At 53.3% G+C, this 13723-nt stretch overlaps 1 protein-coding gene across 1 annotated transcript; it reads left to right on the top strand.

Moving 5' to 3' along the window:
• Nucleotides 1–2112: 2112 nt before the first annotated feature.
• P2RX1 (purinergic receptor P2X 1) lies at nucleotides 2113–13462 on the top strand. The gene is given in 14 exon segments (XM_050321934.1): nucleotides 2113–2255; nucleotides 5253–5400; nucleotides 5900–5971; nucleotides 6396–6465; nucleotides 7014–7110; nucleotides 7351–7406; nucleotides 7409–7430; nucleotides 8682–8823; nucleotides 9814–9944; nucleotides 10583–10673; nucleotides 11385–11450; nucleotides 12057–12149; nucleotides 12665–12712; nucleotides 13012–13462. Coding segments are annotated over 13 exon segments (1170 nt in total). The 5' UTR covers nucleotides 2113–2118; the 3' UTR covers nucleotides 12710–12712; nucleotides 13012–13462.
• The last annotated feature ends 261 nt before the right edge of the window (nucleotides 13463–13723 follow it).

The following is a 13723-nucleotide window of genomic DNA, read 5'->3' as shown; positions in this document are numbered from 1 at the left end:
TTTTTTTCAAACATTTGGGTGCTGTAGCCAAGAGGGTGTCTGTGCTGGGTGCTGATATCAGCCCAGGAGGAGACCCAGGCCCTGTGGGTGCTCCCATGGTGGGGTTCCATGCTCCCAGCATCGCTCTGGACACATCCACAGAGTCTGACCTCACCCATCAACTGCAACACAGCTCCAAGAGATTATAAAATGGGAGATGCCTAATATCTCCCAATGGAAAGTATTTCAGCTAAATCCATGCTCTAACCATTTTATTGACTCCAAGTACCAGCAAGGAGGTTAGAAGTGGCTCTTTTACAAGTCATTTTGCTGTTAAATTTAGCTGTCCTATTTTCATTATCCCCATGGCTTTGGCAAGGGTGAGCAGCCTTCCCTAAAAGGCCTCGTTTCATACAGTAAGTTATTTGCTTCTCTCCTGACAGATATCTAAGCTTATAAGGTTTGTCTGCTCCACTCAATAGCAGTATCAGCCTTCAATCTTGTGTGATTAGCATCAGCATTTCACATTTGCTTTTGGCTCCCTGTCTGACAGCTTTCCATGTTGCTGAGGGCCCGGGCGCTGGGATTGCATCATGTCACTTGCAACGTGGGATCATCTGATTTTGATTCCCATGCTTCATGGTACGCCCAAAAGATTTGGATAACTGGTCCAGCTGCTTTTCCCCCAGTTTTTCCTATTGGCCAGCAAAGATAATCGATTTGTTCCACTCACTTTGCGGTTGTCAGGTCTGCAATAGATTGAGTCGAAAGGTCAGCGTGGCAGCAAGTGAAGGGCGGTTGAACTTGAGAGGTGGTGGTGCTAAAAGAAATGTTCCAGAAAGGAAAGATTTATCTCAGCAGGTTAAGCTTTTCCATATTTCCAAACCCATTTCCTCCTGCAGGGAGGGCCCTTGTCCCAGGCTCGGTGGCTGCAGAGAGCCAGTGACTCCTTCGAGGTCTCGGGAGGCAGAGATGAACTGGGGCTCATGGGATGGAGCCTGTCCTTGCAGGAAGTGCTGAAGTGGCTGGGCTTTGAGACTTTGGGGGGAAAAAAATCCTCTGTTCCCCCCAAACAACCTTGCTCAGTCTTTGTATTCCCCTCCTCAGCAAAGAGCTCACCCCTGTGGGGCTGTGCCCTGGTGCTGCCTGATGGGATGCAGTGGGGACACAGGGTCCCTCCTCCACAGCCTCTGTGCTTTCCTCCCTCCCTCACCCAAACTTCCCCACTGTGGTGATGTTGGACCCCAAATTTCAGTCTGGCATGTTCAAATCCAGCCCCTTTCTCGGTGATATTTGCTTAAAGTGGTGCCTGCTGAGCATCCCTCACTGTGACCCTGGCTCGCCTGGCCCTGCTCCCTGCCGGGCCTTTCAGGAAATGCTGGGAATGCTGAAAATGCTTCGAAATGCGCCCAGCCCAGCCCAGTGCAAGTGCTGGGAACCAGCCAAGCCCCAGCTGTTCAGCCTCGCCATGGGAGGGGGCCAAGCTGGGCACCCATCTGCCCGTGGGTTGGCTCTGAATTGCTGGGATGGGTTTTCTGTGCTCCCCCTCCTCTTTCATGACCCTTTTTCTGGAGCAGCCTTTGGGGGACAGAGTAGGACATGGGTTTGGGACACTGATGGGAGACCCACAGCCTGAGGTGGCTGCTGGGGTAGGAAAGATAATACCCCCATCCCTAAAATCCTAAAATCCTTTCCCAGGACCCCCACCATCTCCATCCCACTGTTGCTCCCAGGAATGCCTCGTGCTCATCCCGAGCCCTGCCCGCAGCCCCTCCATCCCCAGGGAAGGCCCTGCCTGGGCGAGAGTGCATCCCCCGCAGGCAGACAGCTTCATCCTGCTGGCACGTGGGCTCTGCAGCGGGGTGGCCCTGCACCCTCCCGCACCCTGTCCCACCCCCGGACCATGTAGGGCACCCGCTGCTCCCAGCCCAGAGCTTATAGGAAGAGGAAGCCCCATCCCCGCGCAGAGGAGGAAACCCGCCAGCCCAGATGTGCACGGAGCCACGCCGATAGCACTCTTACTTTGGTTTTTTTCTCTCTGCTCTGCAAACAGAGGAGCTGCCGGGCCAGCGGTGGGCACAGCCCGCACGGGCAAACAGCGGGGCTGCCGGCAGGCTGCGGCACAGCCCTGGCGCAGCCATGGGGCAGAAGTGCATGGACAAGGTGTCCTCCTTCCTCTTCGAGTATGACACTCCTCGGATGGTGCTGGTGAGGAACAAGAAGGTGGGACTGACCTTCCGGCTGATCCAGCTCATTGTCCTGGCGTACATCATCGGGTAAGGCTCCCCGGCGCCTGCCTTCCCTAAAATCAGTGTTTTGCCACTGGGTTAAAAAGCAACGGAGAGGAAAGGGCTCCTATATCCCCCATATCCCAGTGCAGGGGGGTCATTGCTGATGGCATCGCATCCCTCTGGCCGTGGCTGCTCCCGTGCAGCCCAGTGTCCCACCGTGGCTCTTTCAGGTGGCTGCTTGGTCCCCACATCCTCCCCAGAAGCTGCAGCGTGTGCGGGCTGGAGGCTCATCCTTGCCCAGCCCTGCTCCGCACGCCGGGGCCCCGGCTCCTCGCTGAGCCCCGTCCAAATCCTGCTCGAGCTGCTGGACGGTGGCCTGAGAATCTGTTGTTATTTTTATTTTCATTTATATTAAATAAGAGGCATGTGGGGCCAGCGGGGTGATTTGTGAGACCCAAGCGGCTTGAGACAGGGCCATAAATCTCCCTGTCCACCGCCCTGGCGCTGGGGCCGAGACGGAGCCTGGCTCCAAATTCCTGGTCTGCTTTGCTTCTGGGAGGCAGCTCCAAGAGCAGCAGCGGTGCAAGGGCAACTGGTTAAAAAAGGCATCGAGTGGAGCAGGCGGGATCAGAGCAGGATGAGGATGTGTATCCTCAGGTGCCCTGGGGTTGCTGCTCCTGACACAGGGATTCGGTCCTTGTCTCCTCAGGGTGGGATGATGCAGCATGGTATGGCATGTGATGGTTGATAAGTCTTTGCTGTGGCCCCATGGCTGCTGTGGGCTCAGTCCTAGAGAGAGACCAGCGCTCTTTCATTGGGAAGGGCCCCACAGCAGAAGGTTTGAAGGGAGAGGGGGTGTCTGGCCATGAACTGGAAAATCTGGGTATTTTTGGGGTGCAGGGTGTCTCATGTAGCACAAAGGAAAGGCAGTGGATCCCAGGGCTCAGTGCAAGCAAGTTGCTGTGGGGAGAAGAGTTGCCCAACTCTGCTTTTAGCAGATTTCCTGGGAAGGGAGAATGTGGGACCCCCACATCGCTCCCATGCTGCTCATCAGCTCATTGCTCTGTTGCACAGGGTTTTGCACTGGCCCAGACTGGTGTTGGTGGGAGCAGCTTTATGTCTCCTAAGGACTCAACCTGTGAAGCCCCAGAGCTCCAGCAAACGTGGCTGGGGGTGGTTGGGGAACAGGCACAGATGGTTGCTCAGAGCAGGACTTCCTAAGGAAATGTGGCTTAAGCAACCAGCTAAACTGAGACGGGCAACCAGCAGGGAACAGAGAGAGAATCTTGGGGCGACAGCCAGGGGCAGGGAGGAGGAGGTTGACTGTAATTCCCAAGTTTTTCCTGGTTTGGTGGGGTTGGGCACCTCTAGCAAGGGGCTGCCTGTGAGTGCAGCTGCCCACAGCCCCACCAGTCCCTTGCTGCCCACAGCTCTGTCCCCAGCTCTCTGCCCACAGCACTGTCAAAGCACAGATGTGCTGGACAGACATGGGCAGTGCCATCAGGGCACAGATGTGGGGCCAACCCCACCGAGAGACCCTGTGTCACCCCTGGGGAGCAGCTCTTCTTTCCTCTGATGACAGATGAGGTGGTGTCACTGCTGGCCAGACGATGCCAGGCGCTTTCTGTGTTTCACTTCCTGAAACCTCGCATGCAAGGAGCCTTGGGCTGAGCCACAGGATGGGGCTGGCAAGAGGAAGAGTGTTTGGTGATCCTGCCACATCAGGAAGTGACACCAGGGGACATTTACCACCTGGGCAGAGCTTGCTGCAGCATTTACAGCTTCACTGGAAAACTGTGTTTTGTTTGCTGTGACCTGCTTTGCAGCAGGGTGGGGGCCACATCCTGCCCTGCCATGTGTCCCAGTGGGGTGTCCAGCCCCGGGCAGTCACCTCTGCGAGGAAGGGATGTGGTGACAGTGGCAGAGGCTGTGCTGGAGGCAGATTTAGGGAAACACTCTGCCACGGTGCTGCCCAGCTCAGAACCTCCTGCAGCCCCGAGGGCATGGGGAAGATGCCCAGTGTAACCAGTGTAACCCAGTATGGTCTTCTGCTCTCAGCTGGGGTGACAGCAATGCTGAATTTCTCCTCCCATCCCCATGCCCTTGCCCTCTGTCCCGGGATGCTGACGGGGCTGCAAGCCAAAAAGCTCTGTCCCCAAGAGGTCCCCGTAAGGTCCAGCAGCCACAGGGAGTGCCTGGGGTTGCCCCATTCTCCTCCCTGCCCATCAGCCAGGTGCCAGAGGACAGGTTGATGTGCCAGGCTGGTGTCACGTGCTGCCTCTGCCGTGGCCAGCGGGACCGATGCCCACGGTGGTGGGGACAAAATCCAGATCGCTCCTTTTTTAGTGCCGGGAATGCTCCGCGCCGCCGGCAGCGCTACCCGAAATGGTTGCTCGCCCGTGTTTACAGTGTCCCCGAGTCAGAGTTAATCCAGCGGCAGCTTGTTTATGCCCTAGGTTAAATAGTGTCAGGAGCCCGCCCTAATGGCTGAGTGATGGGCTGGGAAAGGCAGGGAGAGGCCTGTTCTGGCCACAGCAGTGTCCCTACCCCTGCTCCTGCAGCCCTCTTGCCCACAGGGCCACGGCTCCACATTCCCTTGGCTGTGTGGGGAATGGTGACCCTGGATGTGCGCCATGCCCAGACCCAGCTCCGTGCTGGACTTGGAGGAATTGATTTTTTGGGGAGTGCCTTTGCAGTGGATCAGGAGGATTCGGGTGGGTCACTGAGCCCAGCAAGCTGCAGAATCACCGGGCTTTAATCCCAAATTGCTGACGGCCATCCTGCCTTCACACTCAGCAACAAAACATGTCGCAGTCCCCAAAACACATCATCCCAGTCAGGGCTTGCAGCTACCACACGCCTTGGGCAAAGGGTGGGAAAGTTCAGCGACACATCCCTCACCCAGCTGGAGGAAATTTGGCAAATGACCACCTCCAGGTGAGACTTGGCAGGAAAAGCACCAGTCCCCAGGACTGTGCTGGGAACTGGGCTTTTCTGGAGGAGGGTTGGTGGCTGTGCTTACCCTACCACTTCCCTCTCCAGGTGGGTGTTCCTCTACGAGAAGGGTTATCAATCTCAGGACAGCATTGTCAGCTCGGTCTCGGTGAAGCTGAAAGGGCTGACTCTGACCAACGAGAGTGTCCTGGGCCCTCACATCTGGGATGTGGTGGACTATGTTTTCCCACCCCAGGTAAGGAGGCAGGGTGGGTGGGTTGCTTTTGTCCCAGTGGCTGCTTTTCCCCATGTGCTGGGGTTCAGGTGGGTCCTTTAGTGTAGGCTTTCTGTGGGGCTACCCAAGACATGGTGTCCCTGGGGTGGAAAGCAGGTTGCTCCTGCAACAAAACTCTGCCCATATATCACCCCGGGGAGAATTTGGTGCTTGGGACCCACCATGGTGGATGGGGCATGTTAGAGGCTGCCTTTGAAAAGACCAAGGCTCCTCCAGACCATCTCAGGCAGCAAAGGGGGTCCTCCACTGTCCTGGGGCTGGTGGCACTACATGTCCTCAGGGACACCACCAGCTTCCTGAGCTACAGCAGAGAGGGTGGAGGACCTAAAGTTCAGGAAAAAGGTGCCATCTGCCTGGATGTGTCCTGGTGGGTTGGGTGCCCTGCACCTCGCCCCGGGGACAGGCTCCTCACAGAGGAGGCACTGTGCTGGCTGTGAGCTCGTTGGCTGTGTCTCCACAGGGGGACAACTCATTCGTGGTGATGACCAACTTCATTGTCACCCCTGGACAGAAACAAGGAACCTGCCCAGAGGTAAACACACCAGCTTCCTTCAGTGGGCTCAGCTTCTGTAATTCAGGGTAGTGGCACTGGGGAAGGACTTTTCCTGCCATTGGGAGGTTTAGTAAAACCCTAAGCCTGACCCCATATTACTGTTCCTGACTTGTGTGTTCTATGTGAAGGCTTTTATTCTGCTGAAAACCAGGCAGCATCCATTTAACTTTTCTTCCCTTTTATTTCTTTAAATAAAAGCATCTGCCTGAAGTTGAAAAACCAAATTTCCCCCCCTCCTTTTCCTGTTTAATCTGAACATCCTTGGTTGGGAAGGATGGACAAGGCTCTGGCTGCAGCTCAGCAGTATATCCCTCAAGGGACGTGCTGCCTGGTGAGGCAGGAGGGGCAGAGGGACCAAAGCTGCAGGGTGGGATGCTGAGAGGGGGCTGCTTTCTCCAAACAGCTGCCAGACGCCGGGCTCTGCACGCGAGACAACGACTGCGCCAAAGGGAAATACAGCCGGCAGGGACAAGGTACGGCCCCGAGGCTCCGGCACCGGGGCTTGTGGTGAGACACTGAGCAGAGCTGCCTGGGTGGGGTGTCTGGCAGGGGAACATCATGGCTGGGCTGTCCAGTGGGGGACCTGCTTTGGACCACTGGTTAACAAGATTTGGGGAAAGCCTTTGATGTGCTGGGTGAATGTCCCACCTTGGCTGGTCCTGCTTTCCTCTTTCGAAAGACACCTGAGCTGCAAAAAGCTCTGCCAGCAAAAGGTTAATCCAGACTAAACCACTTCTCCCAAACTGCTGTCCTCTGTCTGCTTGGCATTTTCTGAGATGTGTTTTAGCATGAGAAAGGCCCAGCTGCTCCCCTGTACAGCAGTGCAAGAGAAACCACTGCCCTGAGCTGAGAGGCCACAATTAATTACCCTTTTTACAAGGGGGCACCAAAGCCCTGAGCGTTTAGTGCCTTGGGATACCTGTGGCAGAGCTGAAACCTAAACCAGATCCCATCCACCCCAGTGTGAGGCTGGGATTTCCCGGCATCCAGGGGTGTGAGCAGCTGTTTCTCTTCCACACAGGGCTCATGACAGGCAAGTGTGTGCCCTTCAACAGCTCGGTGAAGACCTGTGAGATCTTTGGCTGGTGCCCTGTTGAAGTTGATGAGCATGTTCCCAGGTGAGGAATCCTGTTGTTGCCCTCTTTCCCACCCCATCAGCACTTGATGTGGGGCAGAGCAAGCCCAGGCTCTGTGGGATGTGGCCAGGACAGCCTGTGGAGTGAAAGACCAGAAAGGGAAGGGATGAGATCACCATTTCTCTGGGTCCTGCTTGTCCCAGTTTAAATCTGAATATCCACCAAATGTGGCTTTTGATATAGGCTGGAGAGCCAAGTGATATCAACACTTGTGTATTTCAGCCCTGCCCTGTTGTCAGAAGCAGAGAAGTTCACCTTGTTCATCAAGAACAGCATCACCTTCCTAAGTTCAAGGTGTCCAGGTAAGGGGAGGTTTGGGGGAATGGTTTCTGTTTGGTTCCTCCAGCTGTGTCCCTCAGGGGAAACCATCTGTGTGGCTGGATGCTCGATACAAAGGATGGTGTCCCTCATCAACAAGCCCAGGACTACTCTAACTGCTGCACTGATCCTCAGACTAGCTCATAGAAACTAAGACATTTCCCTCCCAAATCTGTGCCACCTCAGCTGCCAGCTGTATTTACCAGAAAGAAGGTTTCTGGAATTAAATTCTCCTGAGTTACCCCCACACGATGCACATCAAAATACAGTTACTCTGATTCTTCCTTTTTCTCCTCTCTTTTCCTCACTGAAGAAAACATTAAAATAACTATGTGGCACAGTGGCTGTGAGCAGCCAGGACAAGAGTGGTGCCAAAAAGGAGCAGAAGTCCCTCTTAACCATACAGTTCCCACCTGTTTCTGCAACGGGTTGTGGGGTCAGCTCGTTCCAGGCAGTGCTGGGAACAGTGCTGCTGGCTGAAGGAGCACTTGTAAGAGAATTTGTGATGGCACTGACTGTATGTGATTTGGAACAAACTAACAGAAGCTGTTTGTGCTGAAGACAGCAGATTCTTCTCTCTAAGCCAATCATGTCCCAAGGTTAAATGTCCTGGCAGCCAGGACGTTTGGAAAAGCCTTGGGCTGAGCTCATGCTGCTCCCAGAGAGGTGGCTGGGAGTGGGGACCTTTTTACCCCCAGCAGCAAGGAGAGGTGTCCTGAGCCAGAGCAGGCTGGAGGGACACAGTGAGGGGAGCTGGTTCTCAGAGTGAGGGTAACTGGACTGGCTGCTGTGGCAGGGGCTGCACCAGACCCCGCTGGGTCATGGGGAACTTCCTGCCTTTGATCACCCCTGACAATGAACTGCTGAGCATCGATGGTGGGACGTGGTTGAGCAAGACACAAGTCTTACAAAATCATCTGGGGCTGGGAGGTTCAGAGAAAGGCTATTTTTAAGTGAAAGAGCAGAGTGGAAGGCAAGAGGTTTTTCCTTTTCACCCTTTCCAGAGGAGATAACAAACTCCAGCTAAATGTAGAAGTTGTAGGATACACTTGCTATCCATGAGCTGTCCCAGGTGAGAATTGTTGGTGCATGGAGCAATTGCCTGGCAGAGCCCATGGACAAGCTGGCATGGGAATGGGAGAGGGCCATTGTTTGGACAAGGGACCTCCAGAGGTCCTTTCCCACCCAAATTATTGGATTATTCAGATTCTTTATCACTTTCTTTTTGTTCACAGGCGCAACTTGGTTGAGAGTGTTACCAAACAGTACCTGAGGAAATGCACCTATAACAAAGCCACCGACTCCTTGTGCCCTGTGTTTGAACTGGGATACATAGTGAAGGAATCGGGTCAGAATTTTACCTTCCTGGCTGTTAAGGTACTTGAATTCTAAATGATGTTCCTTGCTGAAGTGGGGAGGGGGACACTGGCAGAGCAATCATCCCCAGCTGTTGAAATGATTTTCTGTTATCTCAAGAATTCTTGAGAAAACAGAAGTGTCAGAATTAGCTGTTAAAGATTATGAATCTCCTTGGACATGGCCTAATATTTATGCCTTCCTTGGAAACTCTTGACAAGATTTGACCCGCTGGCAGTAAATCCAGGGTTCAGTTTGGTTTAATTTGTGCAATGAATAACCAGAGCTGTGTGGCCAAATCCCATCCAATTGAGCTTGGAAATCCCAGCTGGATGGTCAAATATCGGTCATTGCACAGTGCAAACTGCGGCCTCTCCCCAGGCTCTGAAATGCAGCTTTGCCTAGCACTTCTCAGGCTGATGTGCAAGAGTATCTGCTATTTCTGGGCTGCAGAGCCTTATGAGAACTTTGCCAGGCATTGAATAAAACCAGAGGCTTGCATATATTGCATATATTGAAACACATATGCACACAGAGAAGCTGTGGCTGCCCCATCCCTGGAACTGTTCAAGGCCAGGTTGGATGGGGCTTGGAGCAACCTGAGATAGTGGAAGGTGTCCCTGCCCACGGCAGGGGGTAGAACCAGATGGTCTTTGTTGCCCCTTCCAACACAAACCATTCTATAATCCTGTATACTGAAGGTGTAGAAATATGAGCCTCTGGGACACAGCTAGTTACGACCTGGAGTGAGCTCAGGACTGACTGCTTCATTTCCTGAGCAATCCCCTGGGCAGAATCAGGCAATCTGCACTCAGGGCAGAAGCAAGAGCCCTCACAAAGGCACAAAGCTGAGGTTGTCCAGGAGGGCTGAGACAGCAGTGAGCTCTGTGCACCTGGAGAGCCAGGACACTTCACAGCACTGAGACAGGACATGAGTGAGGAGGGAAAGCATTTTTCTGTGTGGGCCAGGTCCAAGAAAGGGCAACCTTGTGACTCCCATCTCTGCTGCAGGGTGGAGTGGTGGGCATCACCATAGACTGGAACTGCGACCTCGACTGGCCTCTCCGGTACTGCAAACCCATTTACCAGTTCCATGGCCTTTACAATGATGACAGTAACGTTTCACCAGGCTTCAACTTCAGGTAAGGAAACACCTGTTAATTCTCCAGCATAATTTGGAGGTGACAGCTCTCAGGTTCCCACAGCACTCAGGGGATGGTGGAAGGTCAGGGACTGTTCTCCAAAATACTCTCTACCTTTGCAGTACCAGACAGCAGTGCTCTTTTTAAAACAGCATGAGAAAAGTGATAGCACAGCCCTTGGCCTCAAAATTACCCCATTTCCTTTCCCTGCACATCTACCCCCCCCCCCCCTTGCAGACTCTCCTGCTCGGCTGAGCTCTTGGGAAGCCCCTTGAAAGCCTGGACATGGTGCAGTGTCATCTCCCGTGTTCCCACACTTCAAAATACTCTCCAACCTCTGCTCTGTGTGACAATCACTAGTGCTGCACCAATATCTGCTGTCAGCAGCACTTGGGGACATCAGGTCAAACAGCACGAGCAGGAGCTGGAACCCCAACTTGCAGGTGGGGAAATGGAGGCACAGAGAGGAGAGGTGCCAACAGCCCAGCTCCTTCAGGGGGTTTAAGGACAAGGTCAGGAGCAGGCCTGTGATAGCACATTCCCAGATCTTTGTCCCCCCAAGATCCCCATGCTGCTGGTTTGCAGGGGGCTGTTAGACACCCTGACAGGCCATTAACGCTCAGCATCCAATTGCACAGATATGCCAAGTACTACAGAGAAGATGGGATGGAAAAAAGGACCCTCTACAAGGTGTTTGGGATCCGGTTCGACATTTTGGTGAATGGCAAGGTAAGGGTGGCCAAGCACCAGGATCATCCCTGGATTCCCTGGGGAGCAGAGCCATGGCTGTGTGACGGTACCAGATCTGCAAGGCAGCACTGGGGTCCTGTGGGGCCAGGAAAACCAGTGAGAGGAGTTTTCCTTGGGTGCTGGCCCACCCACAGGAGCCCCTGGGAAGTACCAGGGAAGGGAATATAAGAGGAAAAGCCTGTTTTACAGGGCACATCGATCAGCTGCAGTTTGGTCAGTGGTTTTGTCCAAAAAACATCATGACTGGGGGGCAGGGGGGGAAACTGTGGAAAGTCAAAACGTTTTACTGATATGTCCAAAAGCTGGACATTTTGCTTTTTTTTTTTTTTATTTATTTTTTATCTCTTTCTTCCCAGTAGAAGAGAAGGCTTCCTCACTGTGTTCCCACTGGGAATATTTACAGGGTATACTTTTTTGGTTTTGTTTTTTTTTTCTTTTGTTTGGTTTGGGTTGGGTTTTTTTAATTAAAAATACAGGAAGCAAAGTAATTTCATTTTATTTCAGCCTGAAACCAACTATATTTTTCTGTTTGACCAGCTCTGTCCCAGCTCCTGTTTCTCTCTGTGCTGTGATTGTGGTTTGGGTTGCTGCAAGGCACTTTTGCTGAGCCCCACTTACAGCTACACCTTTCCTCCCCCTCCCCCCAAGGCTGACTGTAACTTATCACCTATTTTCTTTGACTTTATTCAGGCAGGCAAATTTGACATCATCCCAACCATGACCACAATTGGCTCTGGAATTGGTATTTTTGGAGTGGTAAGTTCAGATATTTCCAGCCTCTATATGGAGACTCTCAAATTATTCTTCTTGCCTGTGACATCCGTGGGAAGTGTCCTTGCTGCAGTGAAATACTGGCTCCTGCTCAGGGAACCAGGGGATGGGCAAAGTGGGAAAGGAGATGCTCTCCTGCCTCACTAGCTCAGGGAAACAGATTCCTGCCGACTGATGAGGGGAAGGCTGGCTCTCCTGACAGGGCCATGTCTTGATATCCTGATAGCTTCAAGTTAGAACTGGTGTTGAGGGAGCTTTGGAGGTGATGGGCAGTATTTTGTGCAGCATGGCAAACCAGTATCCTGTTTGGTTATGATTGTTACAGGTTGGCCGTGACCCCGAGGGTGTTGTGCTCTGCACTTACCCAAAGTGGAAACACTTCATTTCTGTTGACTTAAGTCACCCAGTGTTGAACACAGCACACTTCACTTCTGTCCTAAAGGGACAGTTGGGGACCCTATGTTCTTTAGCAACTGCCACGTTGTGGGTTGAAACACAGGTGACCCTAAATTGTGGGACAAACTGGCAAGTGCACAATGGTCCAGGTGAGCTTGGAGGGCAGCCTGAACCCTAACTGTGCTTTGATTTAAGGCCTCTGTCCTCTGTGACCTGCTCCTGCTGCATTTCCTGCAAGGACGGGACTATTACAAGCAGAAGAAATTCAAATACGCAGAACCGGAGCCCGTAAGTAACAGCGAGTCCCTGCCCTGCCGAGGCTCTGGCGGGGGTGTGAGTGTGGCTGTGTGCATGAGTAATGATGCTGTAACACAAACATCCATGTTGAGGAGCAACCAGGCGCCTTCCCGAGCCCTTGGGACTGTCGGAGACTGGGATCCATGAATCTCCTCTCCAAAATTACTGTGATCTTGTGTGACTCACCGTTAATAGCTTTATTCTCTCCCTTTAACCCCAGATATTCTGATATCTGGCAATGCTTGCATTGCTTTAAGGGAAGTAGGGGCAGACCAGTGCTTTAGCAAACTGGGAAATGTCCCCTTCTCTGCTCTCTGAGAACATCTCCATGACCGTGGAATGTTTTAAGGTCTTTCATAGGACACAGACACAGCTCCCCTCAAATTCATCTGAAAATATGCTTATACATTGGGGTTTAGAAGTTGCTGTCCAACCACATTTTCCCCTGGCATTAGAAAGGAGCAGGTCTGTAAAAGAATCCTTGTTTTCTCTCATTTAATCCCCAGTCCAAGTCACACAAGAAGGAAAAGGAGCTGGACAACACGCAGTGAGAGGTGAGTGGTGTTTCCCCAGCCCTGCTGGCCTATGGCTGGCAGGGAGGGCTTTGGGTTTCAGGGCTATGCCAAGGCCCCCGGGAAGACAGGAGGGCTACAGGGAAGGCATGGAAGAGATCTCAGCTAAGGACAACAATGTCTAAACCAGAGTCAGCATTTCCCAGCCTAAGCAATTGCTGAGGGCAGCACTGGGTGTGGGGTGTGGGACTGACATCACATCTTTGATGGCAGCATTGCTTGAAGAGGGGTAGTGGGGTGCAAGACACCAGAAATCACTGTGCACCTCTCTCTCTCGGCAGAATCCACACGGACCGACAAACCTGCACCCTCTTCCTCCTCCTCCTCTCCTAAAACACAGTCACCATCCCCTGTCACCAGCCTGTGCCAGCCCCAAGGTCAGCAGGAGCAGTGTCCAACACCAGCTCATGGGAAGGTGGTGCCCTGCAGCCAGGGCAGGGGCCGGCCGGCCCGGCACCCAGCTGTGGGTGGGCACAGGGATGCTGTGGGTGGGCTAAACTAAGGGACTCGTGGGGCCCTCTGCCAGCCCTGCTGCAGGGCACCGGGGTCTGCTGCCATTGCAGACCCTTCCAAAGGGCTCCCACAGCATCCTGCCTGGTATCCCAAAACCATGCCAGGGCACCTCTCACCTAAAGCCCCTGAGGAGGCCACTGCTGCCTCTCCCTTCCCAGTGGCACCTTTGGACAGCTTCAAATTGAGGAGAAGGAGAGGGAAGGAGAGCTGGCAGGAACCATGACCAGTCCCCTCAGCATGGGAGAAAAAGGGTTATTTTGTAAGGATGTATTTTGTTTTAAAAAAAAAAATAAACCTTTAGTTTTTCTACTACATCCCTGGGCAGTGCCCACACTTGCCCCAGGGTGTGGGGTTTGCTTTGTTTTCATCACTGGGGGGTTTGTGCATGCAAGGCAATCCCATAAATCAGGCTGGAGTGTGGGGCTCAGTGCTGGCTCCTCCAGCCTCTGCCTTCCCCTGCAGGGCCCCTGGGCCTCTGGC

Source organism: Myiozetetes cayanensis, unplaced genomic scaffold, assembly GCF_022539395.1.
Source record: "Myiozetetes cayanensis isolate MyiCay16 unplaced genomic scaffold, myiCay2020 scf27, whole genome shotgun sequence".
In the NCBI taxonomy this organism is placed as follows: Eukaryota; Metazoa; Chordata; class Aves; order Passeriformes; family Tyrannidae; genus Myiozetetes; species Myiozetetes cayanensis.
The sequence above is the reverse complement of the archived record's forward strand: the minus strand, read 5'-3'. Positions and strand labels throughout refer to the sequence as shown.